The 21,826-nt window shown below is 45.6% G+C and overlaps 1 protein-coding gene across 2 annotated transcripts in view; it reads left to right on the top strand.

Annotated features, from left to right (window-relative positions):
* The window catches only part of LOC143331532 (signal-induced proliferation-associated 1-like protein 1), a 34,403-nt gene extending 13,193 nt beyond the window's left edge, over positions 1-21,210 (top strand). Inside the window, exons 2-21 of one of the 2 annotated variants that reach the window (XM_076748488.1) lie at positions 3,489-5,201; positions 5,323-5,453; positions 6,548-6,736; positions 6,893-7,067; positions 7,984-8,087; positions 8,319-8,476; positions 11,982-12,561; positions 13,651-13,925; positions 14,031-14,288; positions 14,395-14,538; positions 14,631-14,683; positions 14,872-14,954; positions 15,106-15,512; positions 16,481-16,699; positions 17,288-17,450; positions 17,962-18,163; positions 18,433-18,582; positions 18,778-18,895; positions 19,169-19,247; positions 19,433-21,210. In XM_076748488.1, coding sequence (XP_076604603.1) covers positions 3,716-5,201; positions 5,323-5,453; positions 6,548-6,736; positions 6,893-7,067; positions 7,984-8,087; positions 8,319-8,476; positions 11,982-12,561; positions 13,651-13,925; positions 14,031-14,288; positions 14,395-14,538; positions 14,631-14,683; positions 14,872-14,954; positions 15,106-15,512; positions 16,481-16,699; positions 17,288-17,450; positions 17,962-18,163; positions 18,433-18,582; positions 18,778-18,895; positions 19,169-19,247; positions 19,433-19,576 — 5,118 coding nt within the window. In that variant the 5' untranslated portion in view covers positions 3,489-3,715 and the 3' untranslated portion in view covers positions 19,577-21,210. Of the gene's footprint in view, positions 1-3,488; positions 5,202-5,322; positions 5,454-6,547; positions 6,737-6,892; positions 7,068-7,983; positions 8,088-8,318; positions 8,477-11,981; positions 12,562-13,650; positions 13,926-14,030; positions 14,289-14,394; positions 14,539-14,630; positions 14,789-14,871; positions 14,955-15,105; positions 15,513-16,480; positions 16,700-17,287; positions 17,451-17,961; positions 18,164-18,432; positions 18,583-18,777; positions 18,896-19,168; positions 19,248-19,432 lie in introns of both variants that reach the window. The other variant, XM_076748487.1, reaches the window with a different exon arrangement.
* The last annotated feature ends 616 nt before the right edge of the window (positions 21,211-21,826 follow it).

Here is a 21,826-nt window from a genome sequence, read left to right as displayed (position 1 = left end):
AATGTTCAACGCTGATCATTTTCTGTTCTTTGTTGTAAGCCTTTCCTGTCCTGTTGAGCCATTCTTCTGCCTTCCCGTCCTCATCACAAATGTATCCTTCTTGTTCTTTGATGCTTCTGTTTCCCTTGTTTCCAAATTCTGGTTCAGTGTTTGCTTCATCTGTCTCTTCAGTTCCCCTTGCATCTAATTAATTTGGTTTTTCTGGCAGGCCTCATGTACACAGCCATAGTGAGATTCCCTTGCCAGACAGTTTTCAAAGACTTCCCTATGTTGGAATGAGGCCCCAGTCTTGCCCAAGCCAGGACAGAGGGACCTTTGTGCCTGCTGCCCAACAGCCCAGTCAGCCCTTCGAACAGGGAAAGATTAGGAGACAGGGAGAGCCAATGGGCTAAATGGTAGGGTGCCTGTTTGAAAGCCAGAAGTGTCAGCCAAACAGCCCCTTAGCCCCATTGAAGCACGCAGTAATTACAAGCTTGTAGGGCAATCCTTCGTCTCCTTTGTCTCCACTTTGGAGACACTTGCCCAGTCTACTGGGAAACTTCATTCCCCCTCTGTTTGGAGACCCAGGACGAAGAGTCTTTCAACTCCAGCGTGTTGTCCTTTCTCTCTGGGACAACAGCTAGCCAAGCCAGCTCAGCAGCAGCGCTTCCCCTCCAGGAGGCCCTGGCCCTGAGAATGTCTAGCACCCCGTGCTGTCTCTTGATGATGACTAAGGACTTTTTCTTTTAGGTGCTCTCATTTTCGTGAGTCAGATTTGAAGGATTCGTGTTCATGTTTCTGATTCATCATCCGGCTGACTGTCTTCCACCTGTAATTCCATGTAGTGTGTGTGTGTGTGTGTGTTTTGCTATGAGATCCTGGAGGGCCCTGTTGTCTGAGTCACCTGTTAACACATTCAGGGTGAGTCGTCATTGGTACATGTTACTCTATCAGAGCGCGGTCCACTGTGTCTGGACTCGTTACTACTACCAGAACAGCAAATTGTAACATCTAATCAGCGTGCCATGATATCAGCAGGCCTTCGTACCGCCACCTTGCTCCATATCTCAACAGGCCTGACCGACCAGCTGGGAGGTCAGAGCCCCAATTACAGGAAGTTAACCTCATTTAGTCAACAGGCTGAAGCTGTCTGGACATGTCCCACAGACTAATAAAAAAAAAGCTGTTTAATTCTGCAGGTGTTGAAATAGGATGGCAGGATGGGTTGGAAATAAACTGTTGCACTGTGGGTCTTTTATTTTGTCTTAGTTTCCTAGCTTGTCCCTGCGCTTTCTACACATGTACACAAGACGCACTCACGACTGAAGCCAGTCGTCCGTCTGCATGACCGTCAGAGAGAGGCTTACAGGCCTATTTTCTGGGACGTGCGTGTGTGTGTGTGTGTGTGTGTGTGTTTGTGTCTGTGTGTATTACTTCTGTTCTTCTGTCTGTCCCTGAGGACACTCAGCAGAATGTGGGAATGAGGCCCAACACTCTGGGACAGGACCTGAAGTTTAACTGATATTCCCTGACTATTTTCTCTCGTATTAATGTCAGACATCAGGGCGTTAGTAGGACACAAATGAGTTTTTTTTAATTACTTAATGAGTTTTTATTCATCTGCTCCACACACTTCCCTCCTATGCCCTGAAGAATACGTGCCCATTCATTAGAGGAGTGTACAGTTGGAAACCTTGAAAGGGGCATCCTCGAAAGACTCAGTCATTCGCAAGCAAGGATGGAGCGAGGTTCACCACTTTGTGAACACATGATTGTCTAAAGGATACATGGGCTCAGCAACACTTCGTAAAACTGTTGTCAGTTTGTTTGCAAATAATTGCATTCTGTTTTTAATTTACATTTTATGCAGCATCCCAACTTTTGCCTGCTTATATTATGGCGAGATCTTATGCTGCTTGCTTTTGCTGAATATTGGGCTGGCAGAGAGAGTCTCTGCCGCATAATATACAAAGGTTTAGAGGTTTGTTGTCAGGAAACACTCCTCTATGTTTTGAAGAAAAGCTGACTGGGGATACTTTGCCTCAGGCACTCAGTAAACTGAATCATCTCCAGAGCCTTAAGATTTTACACACATTTGCACGCTTTTCCTGACTTGTGTATTGATGTTGTTTTTATCAAACAAACTACATTGTCTAGGGAACGATTGACCCATCACTCAGTTGAGAGGTTTGTTTAGAGCAAAGGTGAATGTCTTCTTTCTTAGCGTAAAGTTGGGCCTGATGTTGGGATGTAGTGTGAAGGTGCCTGTGCTGTAGGCCTGTCACAGTGCACTGATTGCTAGTGGCTAATGTGATCACAGCCACAGCCAGGCGGGGCTGACTGAGAGTGGAGCCTTAATCTCTCCCAGTGTCTCACTGCCAAATTGGCCCGATTTGTCAGGCAGAGGATCATCACTCACTTCTCAGATGACTTTCAAAGGGCCACTTTGCTTTTTGATGTGCAGCTTGGGATGTTTGACCAGGAAAACTGCAACTCTGCACTACAATTCACTAATTTTGGCTGCTGAAGGGGCACACGAACAGACGTCAGACAAGTCAAGAGTCAGCAGCAGAGGGCGGTTTAGAAGCCTGCCAGTTGCAGAGATTGAAGATTATTGAGAAATTCAGATGGTTTGCTTCTTACTTTAATGTAATGTTAGTCGTAAGTCCTGAACAGGCTTATTAAATTGCCAACTAAGTCATCTTTATCATTAGTTGGATAATTTAACTGATTAGTGCAAAAGCACCATTTTGTTTGGACTTTGGGAAAAAAATGACTCACATTGTTGAATTCATTTTGAAATTGGGTGAGCTTTCATGTTTCCCCTCGATGCTTACTCTGAAATTGATTTGAAAAGTAGGCCCCCTTATCTGAAATTGAACATGTCAATGACTTTTCACTAGCTCATGAAAAGCTGTCAGAGGAAGAAAAATCACACACATTCTGTTCTGCAGGCAGGTTTGTGGTTTCCATCTATATATATATATATCTCATTTTCTACAGAGTGTAATTGTATGCAAATTTGTAAAAATGGCCACATATTTTTATAGCAAAGGTTACATGGAAAGAGGGCCTGTTGTTTGAAGACGGATACTATAGTTCTTTTACTAGATGGCTTAAAACCACGTTGTTTACGCACTTGCAATCTTAGCTTGGATGTGCTAGATAAGAATTAGATGTGAAGAAATTTAAGAGCAGTAAAAAAAAAGATAATTGCCTGCTTAGCTTAAGAATAAGAAGTGACATTGTAATTACCTTTGTGCTTTCTTCCATGTCAAGGAGAGTGTAACAGGGTACTGATCAAAGCCAATCAAGTGTAAAGTCATCTGGTATTCCCATACTCAGGATCTTATTTCAACAACTTATTAATTTAAGACCTGCTACCCATCTAGGTTTCTCCTATTTCCAGTCTTGTGTATGCAAGGGAAAGTTGCATGAATGCAGAAACAGATGTGTTTGTTATTATGTGCTCTTACTGTATGTACTAACTGGTGTTTCTTTCCTTTCAGAACTGTATGTCTGGAGTAAGAGAATTGCCAAGTGGCAGTGTCGACACAGTTGAGGAAGCAGTATGCAGGCTTGAGTGCTGAAGAGGTGGACTTGCCCCTTCCCTTTTTCTGCCTCTTCATTTGTTGATCCAGACAATCAACCTGCTCATGAAGTCAGGAAGCAGCATCCCATCCCAGAGGCAGACATGTCTCCCTGCTGAGTGCCTTTAGCCTTTGGCACTGGTGTCATGACCAGCCTGAAGCGCCCATCCATGGAGCGCACCGTTGGGGGTTCCATCCCCGCCACTGATGAGTTTTACACCCGCCACCTCCGTATGGTTAATGGAGGGGCTGTGCCAACCCGCACAGACAATGTCCACGCCACTGTGAGCACAGGAGTGCCTAAAATGGGTGTGCGAGCCCGAGTGGCAGACTGGCCCCCAAGAAAAGACCTTACAGGGGTTGTGTGGCACTCAGCTACAGAGCCTGAGAACACTAGTATGCCCTCTGCTGGGAAAAGTCACATTAAGTTAGGCTCTATTATGAGCCCTCAGGACTCGTCAATGCTGCGTAACATCCACAACACTCTTAAGAATCGAACGCAGGCCCCGTCTAACAATTACAGCCCTGACACCCGTTACCTAGCGCCAGGAGACTACCGAGGTCCTGCACACAGAAACCCACGACAGAGACGTATTCGTCAGCGCAGCAACAGTGACATGACTATCAGTGAGATGGAAGGCAGTGGAGACAGCGGAGAGGACTGGGGTCCTCCAACGGGAGCCAAATTGTCCCCTCTTCATCGTGAATATGGTAGCACATCCTCAATTGATCAGCACGGAGCATCTGGAGAGAGCTTCTTTGAAATGCTTAAGGGCTATCAAGGGGACAAATTTGACCAGCGTAGTCCTGCTCCAGAGAAACTGGAGGACATGCTGAATGTGGGGACCAAGCAGGCCAGCACTGATCTTCAAGAGGACGCCATAGACAGCCAGCCTCCTAAAGCCAAGGACAGAGATAAGCCCCCAAAGAGAAGAACTAAATCCGAGACAGGGGGTGAGTCTATATTCCGTAAACTTCGGAACGTGCGGGGTGAGTCGGACTCCCCCAGAGCAGGGTCTGACATAGAGGACTGTCGGACAGACGACATGGGCCCACCACTCAAGCCCTGGGTGTGTCAGAAAGGCTTCGCCCACTATGATGTTCAAAGCATGCTGTTTGACCTCAACGAAGTTGCTCAGTTGCGGCAGATTGCAGGCAAGAGGAAAAACACCACCACAGGGGCGTCTGCTGCTGCTGTAGCCTCGGCTACCTCCACCCTCTCGTCCACACACAGCCTGCCTTACAGCTCCCCGAGTGGCAGCCAGGAAGAGCTCAACTCGAGGGACAGTCCTGGTCTGGACGCTGGGGATGAACAGAGCAATGAAATGCTGCTAAGTTGCCCCTGCTTCCGCAATGAGATAGGTGCTGATGGCAATGGGAGGCGCAGATTGGGAGCAGGTGGGTATCATGGGCTTATGACTAGTGGAGCAGGCAATGGTAGTTCAGGGACCCTGAGTGGGGAAGTTAACTTGTATGAAACATCTGTGAGCACGCACTGCACAAATGCTGGAGTAGCAGTGCTAGAGGGACCAAAGGAAGGCCCCAGTACGCTCAGCGAAAAGGGCAAACAATACATTGTGGAGCATGTGGACCTGGGAGCCTACTACTACAGAAAATTCTTCTACTTAAGGGGTAAGTTTAATTTAACGGCTGTCATTACATGTACTCATTAGCTTATGAATGTTTGATATTATCCAAAAGATGTATTTATTTTATAGTTCTGCATATTTCTCTGACACTTCCTCCACCTCAGAGCACTGGAACTACTTTGGGATAGACGAGGGGCTGGGTCCTGTGGCAGTGAGCTTGCGCAGAGAAAAGCTGGAGGAAGACAAGGAGCACGGCCAGCAGTATAATTACCGTCTCATCTTCAGAACCAGCGAGGTTAGCCGTAGTGTCCTCTCCATCCTAGACCGCAACCTCAACTCCAGCACCACATCACATAAATCCTTCTGCCCAGAGCATTTTGCTATGCAGTTATTATTTTTGCAATCACAAATTTGGGATTTTGATTTTGATGAGAAAAGACGTTCATTTTGTTGTCACTTGTGTGTTATTAGACAGTTAAGACATGCCTGCTTGGATCTTAATATCCTGTTTATCTGCTTAGAAGGTGTGTATAGTTCAATATTAGGAAGACCAGCTTGAGGTAAAACCAGTCTTAGCCCTTTTTTCCTGTTATGCAACCAGCCCTTGGGCCATTCAGCTGTCTCCCAATATCAGCAATGTGTGAGGAAACTTCAGGAAGTGCACTCATCTTCTAGCCTCCAAGGCCTGTCAGTGCCCAACAACCTCAAACCACTGTGTGGAGAGCTTTACTTCTGTGTTTCAGTAAAAATAGACATAGACGTGTCATATTTGGTTGCACTGTTGGCCCCTAGTCTTCTGTGTTTGGTTTGGGATTTTGGGTTATGGGATTTCTTATATGGACGGACATTCCCAGACAGAGGTTAAGGCACCTGCCTCAGGCTGTTTGTTGTGGACTGAAGTAGGACAGGTGCATGTGATTAAACCCCCACACTTAAGACTAAAGCACCACAGGACCCCCACCCCATACCCTACCTTCTAAACATGTGGAACACAGGTCCATTGTAAACACGGTCCCTGTGCAGCCTCAAGCTTGTAGGAGAGAAAGTCTTGGCCCGTTCCAGCTGCTAATGATAGGCGAGTGATTGAGTTCACTGCCAGAGCCCAGCACAATGCACACTCTGTGTACGTTCGGACAAGCCCTCCCACCTCCTCTTCCTCAGTTCTATTTTCTATTTACTCAAGGGCTAATAATTGTCTTGTTATGTGTCAGCTTTTTTAAGAGTTCGATAAGAGGATGGTGTTGCTTTAAAACCTGCAGCGACTTGTTTCTTTTTTTCTTTTGTTATCCCTATGTTTCATCTCCAAGAGAAAGTTCAAAGCACACCAAGGATTCCTGAGATGCATTCTCTCTGTTCTCACACTCCTCTCTGTAATCTCCACCCACTCAGTTGACAACTCTTCGAGGTTCTGTCCTGGAGGATGCAGTGCCTTCCACCTCGAAGCACGGCACCACCCGAGGGCTGCCCATCAAAGAGGTGCTGGAATACCTCCTCCCTGAGCTGGATCTGTCCTGCCTCAGACTGGCCCTCAACACACCCAAAGTTACAGAGCAGCTGATGAAACTGGATGAGCAAGGGGTAGGAGGGAAAAAAATGCAGGATTTTTCAGAACTTTTTGCACCTCTGTGAAATTGCTTATCTGAGTTTGTACAGAAATGGAATTTGTGTTTTGTAAGCTTCCATGAAGCTATCTGTCCTGACGTGACCTGTGTCTTCTTCTGCGCTGCTCCCCAGCTGAGTTTTCAGGTGAAGGTGGGGGTGATGTACTGTCGAGCGGGCCAGAGCACCGAGGAGGAGATGTACAACAACGAGACGGCTGGTCCCGCCCTGGAAGAGTTCCTCCAACTGCTGGGGGACAAGGTTCGCCTCAAGGGCTTCACCAAGTACAGAGCCCAGCTGGACACCAAAAGTAACAACTGAACACACCTCTTGATCACACACACATCACACACACGCAGGATTTGTGCTTTTATTCCGTAGTGAACCAGATTGTGATGTTTTTTGGGGGATTGACATTTTAATCAATATTAGAAAAACATGCCAACCCATTCTGTTAGTAATCTCAAATTGAATTAACCTAATGTGACACCTATGTTTTACGTAGAATATTGACCCATTCTTTTTCTGTCAATGTGATTCTGAAATCTGTTTTCTAGTGACGAGTCTTTAAAGCAGCCAGTTATTGTAGTTGACTTGATGCCTCTTTAGTTAAGTAATGAAAGATGGGGCTCGGCTCTTAAAAGCAGGTTCTGGTTTGCATTTTGGGTTTCCCCTACTTCAAATTGCATCATACTTTATTGTGCTAGTACTTTGTCTTGCTTTTGGTCAAACATTTCACTGGACTTCATATTTTCTTGCCAGCTTTGTCCTGGTAACGCTTTCACTCTCTGCTCTTGTATCCTTTTCTCTCTGGTATGTCCACTCAGTACTAATGAGTGCACAGATTTACTGGAATTACATCAATCTTTTGGGAATCTGTCTTGACTAAAACAAACATAGGTTTGGCAGTTGAATAAAAAAAACTTCATCATCTCTGGTTTATGGCCTTGACCACAAAGAAACACTGAATTAAAGTCTATTTTAGACACTGTCTCTTGTGCTGGAAAGTGCAAAGGGCTCCCCTTACCGGATGACACTTGAGTAAAACAGTTGATTGAGTATTGGTTTGGACAGTCATCTTATCCAGGCTGACATTGATCCACAGTCCACTATTGTCTCGTTGTTTGGGCTACAGTGAAATTGCATCCTGTCTTGCACGCACTATACACATGTGAGAGAGATGGATGGCAGTGATTGTACAATGGGTCTTTCTGTTTTTCCTGCAGCGGATTCCACAGGCACTCACTCCCTATACACAACGTACAAGGACTATGAGATCATGTTCCATGTGTCGACTCTGCTGCCTTACACACCCAACAACAAACAACAGGTAAAGATGGAGAGCCCAGCCCTTGTGGTATAACATTAGTTATGTGTCAAGAAATTAAAAACTGTACATGATATGACTTGTTTCAGATCAGGTATCCATCTTTCATCCTACAGAAATTTGTATTGTTTCCAAGTGCAGTATTATGAAATGGAATGTACCGTGTGCAGGGTATGACTTTGCTTTCAGATTCCTATACATCTCTAATTAAGACTGTTGTTTTCCAATGACTAGCTGCTGAGGAAGCGCCACATAGGGAACGACATAGTGACCATCGTGTTCCAGGAGCCCGGTGCTCACCCTTTCACCCCGAAGGCCATTCGCTCTCACTTTCAACATGTCTTCATCATCGTACGGGTGCACAATCCCTGCTCTGACAGCACATGCTACAGGTGGGTCTTTGTATTGTACCTGCAGAGATGGCACAGCAGACTGAGGTTGGAGGTGTTCAGTTAATGTGCCAGGACCGCAGAGGAAGTCTTTTTTTTTTCTTCTACACATGTATACATGCTGTGCGGTTTGTGTTTGTCAAATAAAGGAGGGAAGAGGGAAAAAGCAGGGATGGTGTATGTGGCATGTGTGCTGAATAAAACCTCTTCCTGGATAAGTACAGGTTTTGAAAGGTCTGACATCCAACCAGAAGCCTTGGAATGGTTTTCAGTTTACAGTCAGAGAATTATGAGTGTGTAACTGCGTCTGACACTGAGGTTAAGGTTAGCCCACCAGCTATGAATATATATGACCGTATCTATAGACTGAAGAGGCTCATTATAATTTTAAGCAGGCCAAACTGACCAAACCCAGTAGGAATGTCGAATAGAAATCTTGTTTTAACCTCCCATTTCAGTACAGAACTGGACCCCTTTTATGGGACCCGTAAAAGCTCCACGCCACTCTCACTGTTACCAGCGGTGTTGTTTTAAAGCAGGTAGCTACAGCAGCATTAAGACAAAAGCACTGACTGGGAGGCATGGGTCAAACATAAAAGCCTGTTTCGTGACCGTGACTGCTCTGTGGATTGTGTATGTTTGTGTCTTCAGCATGTCAGCATTAGTAGAAATTTGTGTGATTACGTTCAAATAGAATAGATTAGCCCTGCAGTAGCTGTCGAACTGATCTCTTCTCCTCCGCTGGCTGATTCTCGGCCTCACGATGATCAGACTGTAACTCTGTGGCACAGTTCACGTTTATGCATCACTACCCCACCGCACACACACTCTCCCTGCTCTGCATACACAGATATTATACACACATAGTTGCTCGCTGTCACTCTCGTACTCTTTTTACCTCTTTGTCATGCTCTCTTGCGCAGTTACACACACATACGCACATACACTTTTTCCCGTGCACACTAATTCACTCGAAGGCTCACTCTTCACACACTCATATAATACAAGTCTCCCCCTTCCTTCTCCTCCTCCTCCTCGTCGTCCTCCTCCTCCTCCTCCTCTCCCCGCCTGCCACTTTGCCTTTAGGCAGCGTGAGCCGGAATGGTCTGAAGAAGTTAGCGGCAAGCACATGAAGTGCTCTCTTCACCCGGACATGCATGTGAGCAGGGAGGATTGTTGAGAGCCGAGAGAGTCTCTCAGAGCTCACAGAGTCCGTCTCAGGAGCGGACGGGTCAGGCCAGCCTTCTGTCTTTCAGCTCACACCCGCGTCAAATTTGGGCTAATTTATTTCCAGCCGTCCTGTTCATCTTTTTGGCAAGTTCTTTTTTTTTCTGACCGGCTACTCATCCCCATCGACTAGTGGACACCATTCGGCTTGCTTTTTGCCTAAAGGGGGCTTTTTTTTTTTTAGTTTATGCTGCAGAAGAGGTGAAAGGGTGAAATGCTGGTTTTGCTGGTTTGCCTTATGGATGAAATGGAGAGGCGCGGGACAATCTAGCTACCCCACCCAGAGATACTGACACACTCCCAGCCTCTGGCTTCTGCTCATATTCTGTGGATTGAAGCATCATATGCTAAGACTTCACTCCTGACTGTTGGTCACAAGTCTTTCCATGGATGCTTTTCCCTGATGGTTTGGAAAAAATTCTGGGTCCAGACAAGAGAACACAGGATACAGGGATTTGCTGCACTGTTCTGAGTGGTGTATCTCGAGTGTCGGTTTGTAGCTACAGAACAGAATCGAGTTATCATCGACTCAGGAAATCTTTGGCACTTTGCATTGATTGAAACAGATTCAGATTCAGGACACTGTGCAGCAGTGCTCTGAAGGCATGCTTTCTTTTTGGTGAAACCAGGAGGTGAGTTGTGTGTGATTGATTGATGTTTGTAGTTGTGGTGTGTTGGTTTAGTGAAAACAATGCAGAGTAGTTGATGCTGTGATTTGGCTTTGCCACCTCCTGGATTCCAAGCTCTGTGGATTTCAGATGATCACTAGACACACATTTGCAAACATAAACACACATCACACTCGCACAGACTCTTACACACATGCATATGCGAGCTTGAAACTTCATTTCCCACAAAGAGGGTATTGTTTGTTTTGATCTCTGTCATCATTTCATATGTCTGTGTCTTAATGTCTCAGGAAAAACTATGTCAATAATGGGGTGTCTTTACTTCTCTAATCTCTATTAATAAAGAGCATGTTATGATTTGTTGAGTCATCCAGTTATTAATAGCCTGTTGTTGCCTGCTGCTGAGATTTGGATAATGCTTCTCAGGTCATATTGAGCCAGACTGGAGCATTAGAGGAGTAAGTGGCCTGGGGCCAGCGGGGTGCTAATCTGCTGCTTTCAACCGCTGCCTCAAAGTCACACGGGGCCAGCAAGGCAGATTGCATAACTAGACCTTTGTTTAGGAAACATAGGCCGTTTGTGCTTGCTAGCTCTAGCTCAGCTCTCTGCTTCTCCATAGCGTGATGTAGCAGAGAGTGGCAGGGTGTCAGCACTGGGAGCTGGCTCGTCAGCTGTGATTGGATGTATAGTATTTATATGCTGGGTTTAGTCGGGCACGGTTTGCAACATTTCTGCTACAGGCGATGGCTCTGTTATCTGTTTAATGGACTGGACGGAGACTTGTCAGGGCTGTCACTTCAGCTTATCCAAGACCATGTCTCTGTTTTCTCACTCTCATGGGCTTTTAGTGTATATGCAACTGACTGAATGTATATATGCATGTATAACCTCCGTATAATCTTCATACTTCACCGGAGAAATTACACAGCCAGCGTGGGTTCAAACATGCTGCCAACTGATCTGACAAAGCAAGAAGTTCTTCCTAAATTAATCCCAGTGCGTTGGACAGCACACTTTTCTGAATTTGTTTTGCAATGGGCCCATTTTTATATGAACAACAGGTATGAGACAGCATTACCTGCACCTTGTCACTAATTTATAGTAATTCAACTCAAGGGCAGCCATTGTGTTCAAATGGAGCAGGAGCAGTAGAGGGTAACAAAGGAGAGCCTTGCCTGGAGGAATTCTAACGCCCTCCTTTATACTCACAAGTGAAACAGGTCAAAGGCAACAATTCCTCAGAGGAAACTATGTAAAGATGTCTCCACCAAGCGTTTTTTACAAGCCCACATGCTGTTTGTCCTTGCTGTTAAAGGACCATCGTGGGATGAAAAGTTCTGTCAGCTTTTAGTGTTTTTATCCTGCGTCAGGCTTCAGTTTTTAAGGATAACATCTGACTGTGTTTCATGCTAATTATATTTTATGTTATTTTATATTGATCTATTTATCTTACATATACATATTTCAATACTGTGCTGAGTCTTTTTGTTTTGTTGTGTTTTCCTCTATATTTTTTTTGCAGGATTTTGGTGTATATTGTTTTTGGACAGAATCAAACAAACCATATGTTAAGTGGTTTACAGGTTTGGATTGTAATGTGTTTTTTCATGCTACAGCAGTGACCTCACACACCTCTTCTTCTCTGTTGCCAGTGTGGCTGTCACCCGTTCCCAGGACGTTCCCTCCTTTGGCCCACCAATCCCCAAGGGCGTGACCTTCCCCAAGTCCACTGTCTTCAGGGACTTCTTGTTGAGCAAAGTCATCAACGCTGAGAACGCAGCCCACAAGTCAGATAAGTTTGGTGCCATGGCAACACGCACGCGGCAGGAGTATCTGCGGGACTTGGCGGAGCGTCACGTGACCAGTACTCCAGTAGAACCCACTGGGAAGTTCCCCTTCATCTCTCTGGCGCACAAACGAAGGGAGAAGGTGCGTCCATACAGCGGGGCGGAGCTTCGGAGCCTGGGGGCCGTGACCTGGCAGGTTCATGCTGAAGATCAGGTCGCCGGTGCTGAGCGCGAATGCCTGTTAGCCATTTCAAATGACTTCATCATCCTGTTGGATCAGGAGGCCAAAGCGGTCGTGTTTAACTGCGCCACGCGTGATGTGATTGGTTGGTCAACAGGGAGCCCGGCCTCCATGAAGATCTACTATGAGCGTGGCGAGAGTGTGTCACTGCGCTCCATCAATAACAACACAGAAGACTTTGGAGAGGTTGTCAAAAGACTGGAGGTCAGTGGGGCACCACAACTGTCTGTGACAGTACATCTCATTAGCACACACCATCTGCTGCAGCTATCAGAGGTTACACTGAGCCAAACACCCCACCTCTGACAAACAGCTTGTAATGAACACCACAGTCCTTGCACATGTGACTCTGAATGCATTATCTGGAAAACTTACCCAATATAGATAACACTGACTAAAACAGTAGAGTAAACACACATTTCTAAATCAAAGGTCGAGGCCTTTTGGTAATATCCCCGCTGCCAGTGAACAAGTATGTAGCTAAAAGGTGCTTAGTGAAGTTTTTCAGTGCCAGTACCAGTGACGGCCAGGGCACGATATTCCATCTGTCCACTTCCCTGACAACAGAAGAAATAAGTTCTAAGTATTGTTGATGTTATTATAGCAGCATAAGGATAAAGCCTCAAATTACGCAGTCACCAAAAAGCCACAGCTGTTGTGTTGACTCTGTCATTATAAGTCATGCTAAGCATAACACATAGTAATTTGTGACATGATATCATTACTGTGGATTTCAGTGTGGAGCATATGAGGCGGTAAGGCAGTGCCTTTTGTTTGGGCATTTGGGTCATTCTTGTGACTCTGCAGTTCTAGTTGGTGGTAAAGATTTACTGTTGCCTGCTACCAGTTCTGGCACGTGCCCGTCTTTGTAAAGCAGGAATGTGTTTTTTTTTTTCCTTTTTTCTATGCTTTTGTTGTGGGCATCATGACATGTTTCTGTTCTGCGGCTAATTGGAGCTCTGCTCCTTCTGTGATTTGCTCCGGGCTGTGCTAACTACTATTTACTTTTCAATTAACTTCCCACAGGTAGAGGAAGAGCTAGACACAGTGTCTGTTATCATGGAAGCTTACCGAAAAAGTGCTTAGTATTCACAGTATGTTGATTGAAATACGTGCCTCGGCCTGGGTGGGATTAGAGCTAGTGTCAGATCCATTTTAAAAGATTTATATTAGTTTACCTGAAGGTTTTTTTTTCCTCAAGAAAATGTTTGTAAAGTTTTGCTGATCATGCGTTTCTTCTCCCTCTCTCTGATTCGTGCTTCTGCTCCTCCACTCCTTCACTCTGTTCTATAGCTGTTGACCAAGGGCAGTCAGACCACGCAGATGACCCTGCGCCGTAACGCCCTGGGCCAGCTGGGCTTTCATGTCAACTTTGAGGGCATTGTTGCTGAGGTGGAGCCCTATGGTTATGCCTGGCAGGCCGGGCTCAGACAGGGCAGCCGATTGGTGGAGATTTGCAAGGTGGCTGTGGCCTCTCTGTCTCACGAGCAGATGATCGACCTGCTCAGAACCTCTGTTACTGTCAAGGTGGTCATCATTCCCCCTCATGAGGACTCCACACCACGCAGGTAGAGTGGATATAAATGATCAGTAGATGCAAGAGAAACTTTATGCTTTTTGCTTTTTATTTTTCTTTTTTATATTCTGACTGTGATCGCTTGATGTGCCAACAGAGGCTGCTCAGAAATCTACCACATGCCGTTGGTGGATTACAAGAACCACAAGGAAGGCATGCCCTACGAGTTGAAGTTCCCCTTCCGCCCCACCAACAACAACACCAAGTGGCCACGCACCTCATCCAGCCCTCAAACACGCGCTGCTGGCACAGGGGGAACACTGATCAAGGCCCCGCCTTCAGACTTCAGTGACCGCAACTCTGCTGCTATTCCCCGAAGTGTGTCCAGCGACGGGCGACCCCTCAACCCCAAAAGGTCACAAAATAAACATAATGCTGTAATGAAACTGGTAGACGGGCTGAACATGCCGCTGTCTGGCTGCAGTATACCGTTTTTCTTAAATGACATACTATTGTTGCAGATATTCTCCAGGGAACGACAACTACGCCCTCGCCTGCTCCATTGTGATGGGCCGCACGCTACACAACACGAGCTCCCCTTCCAGCCTCTCCTACACAGACACCGCGAGCTCCAGCCACTGGAGGCAGAAGTCTATGCCTGATGGGTAAGGTCTGCTCCTCACTATGGGTTACGTGTGATAACTTTGCCTGCTGCACTACCTGGCAACATAGGTGACCCTCCTCATCTCCCCTCTAGGTTTAATAACAACAACTGCCAGTCCCCTGTGTCATCTGGGCGGCAGGTGGCAGGTGAGGGGGTAAATGGGATCAAAGCTGGTGTGGGATCGGGTGTCGGGTGGTCCCGAACTGGGGAAGGGGAATCGGTTAGCAGACTGGGGGACAAAACCAGTGCAGGTAAGAGAAACTCCAAACTCTGGTCTTGCGGTCAAAGCATTGGATAAAACATGACAATTACTGTGTTACTGTGCTTCCGACAGACACCGTGGTTTCCAAGGCAGTGATTCCTCGACTCCAGCCGTCAGAGCAGAGCAGCCACATGTCTCCCAACAAAAGCACTAAGGTGAGTCAGGGTCAACAAGCACATTATTGTTTATTAGCACATTATTATTTTCCTCACTCCTGTTTGATGGCAAGTTCCGATTGTGCTTTTGTGAAATATATGCAGTGCAAACGTGGTGAAGATGCTAATTTGATTACTCATCTCTGAATAGCCGGATGCTCCGTATTCATCCAGCCAGTCAAGCAGCAACACGCTCTCGAGCAACGCCTCCAGCTCCGCCCACAGCGATGAGAAGTGGTATGAAGTGGGCTCACGGTCAGGAGTGCGGAGTGATCTTGAGCTCAATGGCTATCTTCAGGGCACCTCCACCGACAGCGGCATCGATGCCACCTCCTTCACTGCCACACAAAGCAGCACAGCTTCTTCCACTGGCGCCTTTGGGGCCAAAGATAAAATGCCATGGCAGGATGACCCAGCAGGCAGCAACAGGGCCACAGACACTCCACCTCCGCCACCAGACTCTCTGGCCATTGGAGGCAGTGAGATTCCAGCAAAGAGTCCATCTTTAGTTCCTGATAGTGGCTCCTACAGCCTGAGTGATGGCGCCTCCCACTCCAGGTGTGCTGATGTTCTCTTATAGTCAGCTGTAGGCAGCTGAAGAATTTATGCCCCCGCATCAATGTTTCATTAAACAGACAGTGATTCATTGTAGTCCAGATATATCCTGTACCATCCCAGATGGAAAAGTCCAAAGCTCTGCGGTTTGGCATTAACAAAGGAGAGAGGAAGAATGAAATAACTGTGTGTGTGTGTGTGTGTGTGTGTGTGTGTGTGTGTGTGTGTGTATGTGTATGTTGGGGGGAGAGGGTGGAGGTTTGCATTTGTATGTGTCTCCATCTCCGGGTGCCCATGATAGAAAGGAAGTGCTTGAAGTTGCTAGAAATGCAGACTGTGAGCTCAGCACTGTTTCCCCTCTTCTAAATCCCTCTTCCTTTGAATCAACCAAAGCTTTCCTCCCTCTCTTCTTCACTCAGCCAGAAATAACTCAGCTCCACCAGACCTGTACATTGGCAGCTTTGTTTTATAGTATGTGCACGCGCCTGCGTGCTTGCACACAGACACAAAACTTGCTGTTTGAAAATTCAAGCTTTTATGTCAAACTACGGAGGAATGTTATTTGAAGAAATGGAGTGCAAGGACACTGTGTCCTATTTTTTAATCTATAAATTCATCAGTTGATCCCATCTGCAGAGATAGAGAGACATGTAGTGATGGAACAGGTTTACTCACGTGTTTCTGCTCTCTTTATTATGCAAACAGTCTTAACGCAACTGCTAAAATATTTTGACAGTTTGAACGAGAAGGAAAGTGGCCATCTGGGGGAATTAATTTTCCATCATTACACACAGTGATGCTTCATCAGTCATGCTAATTGAACAAAGAACAAAATACAGTTAAAACAACAAAATTAATAGTACTGTACTGCCACTTTTACAGCCACTGAATCTGCTCTTGGTGCTTGTGTATTTTAGAAATAACCTTCTTTTAACCATACATGTGTCTCACCTGTCTCCCCCTTTCTCCAGCACGCTCAGTTCTGGCCACTCAGGGAGTCCGATGGGCCAGGGCTGCAGCTCCACGTCGCCACAGGACGAGGCTGCAGCCACCTCACCCACGTCCCAGAACTGCCAGTCCCCAGGAGGCAAGAGTTTCTACCCACGTCAAGGAGCGACCTCCAAGTACCTGATTGGCTGGAGGAAACCAGGGGGAACCGTCAACTCTGTGGACTTTGGCAGCACTCGCAAGTAAGATGGGAGTAGTTTTTATTAAACATCTGTGAATATTTAGGACTGTGTCTCCTGCAGCGCTGCATGTTGTGAAAGTGATCATCCGGTATAGAAATGCGTCCTGCTGTCAGCGGTGTTGATGTTTGAGAGACTGAAGAAAGGAATGAATATTTTGTCAGATTTTGGCCTTCTGCCTGATCACCTAATGTCAGTGTTTATGCTAATCTGGCCAACACTGCCACCATGTGGTGTTGCCGGGTTTGAAATCTTTTTTTTGTTGCCAAAGAGTGTAACTGAACACACCACAGTTGCATGTTTTCATTCATTGAGGGCAGCATATGTCGCACTGCTGCTTTCATACTGTTAAGTTTTTCCTGTTGAAGTAATTAAATGATGATGTGTCTGTCAAGAGCATGTTAAGGTTACATTGTGAGAGAATAGTTGCACGCCTTATCATTCACAGATACCCGTCCAGCCTCAGAATTTAAGCTGATGGCCTTGAATCACAAGCATCCTTTGTTACATTCTGGGCTGCTTCCTCCATAACCTTTGTTTCCTGATTTTCTATATAATGTGTGATTAAGTTGAACTTTGTTTTTACTCTAGACGGCACCAGAGTGACGGTCTGCTGGGTGGTCAGCCTCAGCTCAGGGCTAATCTCCGGGGCTCCCAGTCACCCCAGCGGCACACGGCCAAGTCCAGCCTGGAAGAAGACTTGAAGAAGCTCATCACACTAGACAGCCCTCCACCCACAACAAGTGAAGAGAAGGTACTGAGAAAGACTGTGACCTAACTGTCTTTACTGATGCAAGTAATACCATAACAGGGCAATGATACCTGAGTAGGTGCACCCAAGGCTGTAGGCTATGTGGAAAACTCAAATAACTCAACTAACCTGTGTGCAAAAAATAGAAATTAAGATTTTATTAGAAAAATAAATCCACGTATTTGTGTTAAGGAGGAAAATAAACGGCCACATGGGATTACAAATTAGTGCGATGCTGATCTTCATTTGCAATAAAGAGAGAGTCAGTTGTAACATATACAGTAAATACTAGTGAGGAAGTGAGCAGAGACTTTGAAATACTGAAGTAGACGTAATGGATCAACAGTTTTAAGTCAGCTAAAATTAATGTACAAAAACATCAAACTTTACTAAAAGTAATAATTAAAAAATTGAAACAGAAAAAGTGATTCTTCCAGTTAAATACCCTTTGCAGTATCTGTCACTTTGTCTTTCGTGAGTCCTGTCACTTGTCTGTTTCCCTCCGTATCTCCAGCCATTGTTTCCGGGTCCGCCACCCACTCGCCGCTCCCTCCAGAGAACTCTGTCAGATGAGAGTATTTATGGAGGTCAGAGGGAGCCTTCGTCCAGCGGACAGCGTGACACGCCTACTGACCTTCTGTTCAGCTGCTCCACCATGCCCCGCTCACCCACCACTCGCCACGGACCGAGCCGGCGAGCGTCACATAAATCTTTAGGTGAATCTTCAGTATTTTTGACTAACCATAGCAGAGGTGGGAGTGTGATACATACTGTCATGTTGACCTTTTGTCTGTAGTTATTACAAAGTAGTGAAGGAGGATCATTTGATTTGCAATACAGAGCAAGTCCTCAGATAATAAGGTTTGGAATTTTAATATCATATTATATCATATATTTCTCTGTTGTAAAATGTCTGTGTTTTTCTGTCATGAGAGAACAGATACACATGCTGTGCAGTGTTTTACTTTGCTGTTTCCTTTCCCAGGAGACCTGTCAGCCCCAGAGAGCTCAGAGCTGGAGCAGGACAGGAAGAGGCAGCAGCTGCAGGACCCCGTGCTCATGCCCCTGCCTGACACCGGGGCAGATGGCCCACTGGACTGGGCCCACCTGGTCGACGCTGCCAAGGCCTTTGAGGGTAGGCACACGTCGTGTTTTAATCCCCTCCTTGAAATCATTGGAAGTGAAGGTTAATTACTTCTATACTTTTCAGTGGAAGGTGTGGCAGAAAAGCCCAACTGCCAACATTGTTGTCACCAGAAGAGGGCACTGTTAGCCTGTATTTGTTCTCTCTACAGGTCTAATACTATGTCTTTTAATTGATTTTATTCAGAGCAGAGACTGGTCTTCCTAGCAGCCCAAGAGGAGAGCTCCATGGCTGAGAGCGCAGCAGCCACCAGCCCCCAGCAGGCTGAGCCTCAGGCAGCCCCGCTGAGACAGCCATCGCCTGGGTAAGAGGCCGCAGGTCATGGCCTAGGACCAGTGTTAGCTTTAATTCACCAGTGTCCAATCCTGTGGATTCCAGTTCAATTGCACACTACTGCAGCTGATACCACTAATTAGTCCTGCACTCTGGTTGATTAAAATCAGCCACTACAGTGTTTCACTGAAATAAAAGTGTTAGGACTTGAAAAAGGCAACATTTGACTGAGCTTTAACCACTGCTTCACTGTGGAAGTTTCAGTGTTTGTTCCAGCTAATGTCCTGCTTGTCCTGTTTTACAGAGAGACTCCGGCCTGCCTGATGGGGAAGGTCAGCCAGCTGGAGTCAATGGTGAAGGTGCTGCAGGAAGATTTGAAGAAGGTGAGTTATGGTGGAGCTCCTCCAATGGATGCAGTGGCTTTGCACCCTGCACACCTCAGTGAAAGGAGAAGCTATGACCATTGAATGCAATGTAGAATTTAATTACATGTAATATGAGCAACAAACATGTTGCTTTAGATTGACAGGATGTGACATATTGCTCACAAAGGTTTTCTCGCCACCAGGAGAAGGATGCCAAGGCGTCGCTGCAGGCTCAGATCCAGAGCCTGAGAGAGGACAACCAGCGTCTCCTGGAGGAGTCCTACAGCGCCTCAGCCAAGCTCAAGAAGTTCACAGAGTGGGTCTTTAACACCATCGACATGAACTGATGCACACAGCCACCGACTGCTCTACTTTAGGAGTTTGACCACTACTCAGACTAATCTGAAACTCGGTTGTTCAGTATCGCACATACAACGGAATTGATAACCCCCAACATGAACTGCTTCTCTTGGGCTTTTACAAACCAGTGCCAACATGGACTCAGATGTCATCCTTCCTCAGCCTCGTGAATCTGTGGTATAATCACCATGAAAGACTCCAGTATTTTTGGCAAAGAACAGGGGAATAGAAGAAAGAGAGCAGTGGTGCGACTGTCACGTTTGATCAGCATGCTCTCCCTTCCTTTAAATTTCAACAAATGTGCTTTATTTCCAGTTTAATGGATCGATGGTATCCCTGCATGTCCGAGACAGCAAGATGTTGAAACTAACCTAAAGGGATTTTAACGTTACTGTCCCCTTTTAGCTCCCTAGCTAACCTAATTACGAGTGAACAGATTTCCAATGAAAAAGCTCCAACACGATTTTAAAATGTGTTTATCTCATGCAGTTGAGTTGAGGGAAAAAGTCCTGTGTTCCTCTGATAGAGGTCAACGCTTTCTAAGACTTAAGTGACAGTGTGTGTTTAATTAGTTGCTGTTTGCTTATTCTTCAGTTTTCCCAATTCATTTAGCGATAACACTGATTATTTTTCATTACTAACCAAGAGAAAAGAAGCTATATGAGACGATGGGAGATGTGGTCCCCCCGTAAGACGTAATGCTTTCCCAGTAGCAGTAGACACAGACAGAGAGACTCTTTGCGTAGCACATAACTGTAAACACTGTAAGGTCAAGTGCCTGTCTGTACTGCCTATGTGATAAGATTGTACAAGTCACTCAAGGGGTTGAAAGCAAGTCAAACTTGTATAGGACTACTGGTCACAAGCTGATGAAAAGAATATATATTGTAAAAAAAAACACACAACAATATGGGTGCCATAAAGATAGAGAATGACAGCTCAGTGTCACTTATTCAGATTATTGTAAATATACGATGTTAACATTTATTTTCTCACCTCTGCCCTGAATATGATATGTATGCAAAGAGTATTTATGACAAAGACGATGGCCAAGAAAAGAAAAGCAGCCATATGCAGTTAGAGATCTGCATGTCCTTTTTATGATCAGTCTCCTATATGAGAGAGTATATTATATCCTTTAAATCGGGGAGAATGCTCACTTTTCATCCAAAATACTGAATCTTATCATGTGTTTTTCAAAGATATCAGTTTCTCTTCAGCCTCGCCTGCTGCAGTGGATCGACTGACAGTGCCACCTAGTGTTGACAACATGTAAAATGCTACATGGAACTATCCCCCTCCTCCACCCATAGCATGCTAAGAGGCCTCAATCAGATCTGTGATTCTCTCGGTAGATTAAATCGGTACTGTTCCACATATGATTACATAGTAAGATAATGTGTATATCCTGAAATTTCAGCTGCAGAGTTTTCTGCAGCGTGTAAATCTGCTTGTAAGCCCGACCTGAATTGAAAGTCCTTATTTAAGCCTCATAACTGTTTCCTTTTGTACTCAGATACTGTGCAACTGTATATAAGGAGAATTTGATATTCATCAGAATTTGCACCTTCATTCTTCTTTTCTAAGATTATTTTTTGATGTATTTCTGCTTTATTGGCTAGAATATAGTGGAGAGTGACAGGACTGATAAAAAGATAAACAGGGGATATGGCAGGACAGAGACCATGAGATGAATGAATCCCAGGCCCCTAGCACAGCAGACCGCCCCTGCACCTTCATTCTTAACATGTGTGACAGCATGTGATTCTGTTTCCATTGAGCTGTGATGTGTAAAAATGTTTATATCTATTAAAGATATTTTGTTGAATTACACTTGGTCTCATGGAGTGGTGTTTGCTGTGACGTTCAGTGGCAGATATGAATGTTTTTTAACAGGGGCCCTCTGAGGTGGCTGTAAGAATAAATAGATCCGTGTCCGTGGCCTGGCAGGAGGTGGCTGCCTGCTGCTGTATTGTGATTAACAGAGAAGTGCTGTTTTTCCACTTAGGCATGATTACACATGGCAGGCGCCCTGACAGACACGAGTCTAGACCAGAAAGATTGATTGATGAGGATAACCTGAGAGACGCCAGGGTGAAGATGCGGACGATTATGGATCCGAGATGTGACTGGAGTGTGTTGTCTGAGCATAGTTATGGTTATACTGCTGCTATGTGGTTTCTGGTTATTTGGTCAAATTAAACTAAAGGAGAGGCTCACGTTTCCTTCAGTCCATC

Source organism: Chaetodon auriga, chromosome 14 (assembly GCF_051107435.1).
Source record: "Chaetodon auriga isolate fChaAug3 chromosome 14, fChaAug3.hap1, whole genome shotgun sequence".
In the NCBI taxonomy this organism is placed as follows: domain Eukaryota; kingdom Metazoa; phylum Chordata; class Actinopteri; order Chaetodontiformes; family Chaetodontidae; genus Chaetodon; species Chaetodon auriga.
Note: the sequence above shows the minus strand (reverse complement) of the source record. Positions and strands in the feature narration are given on the sequence as shown.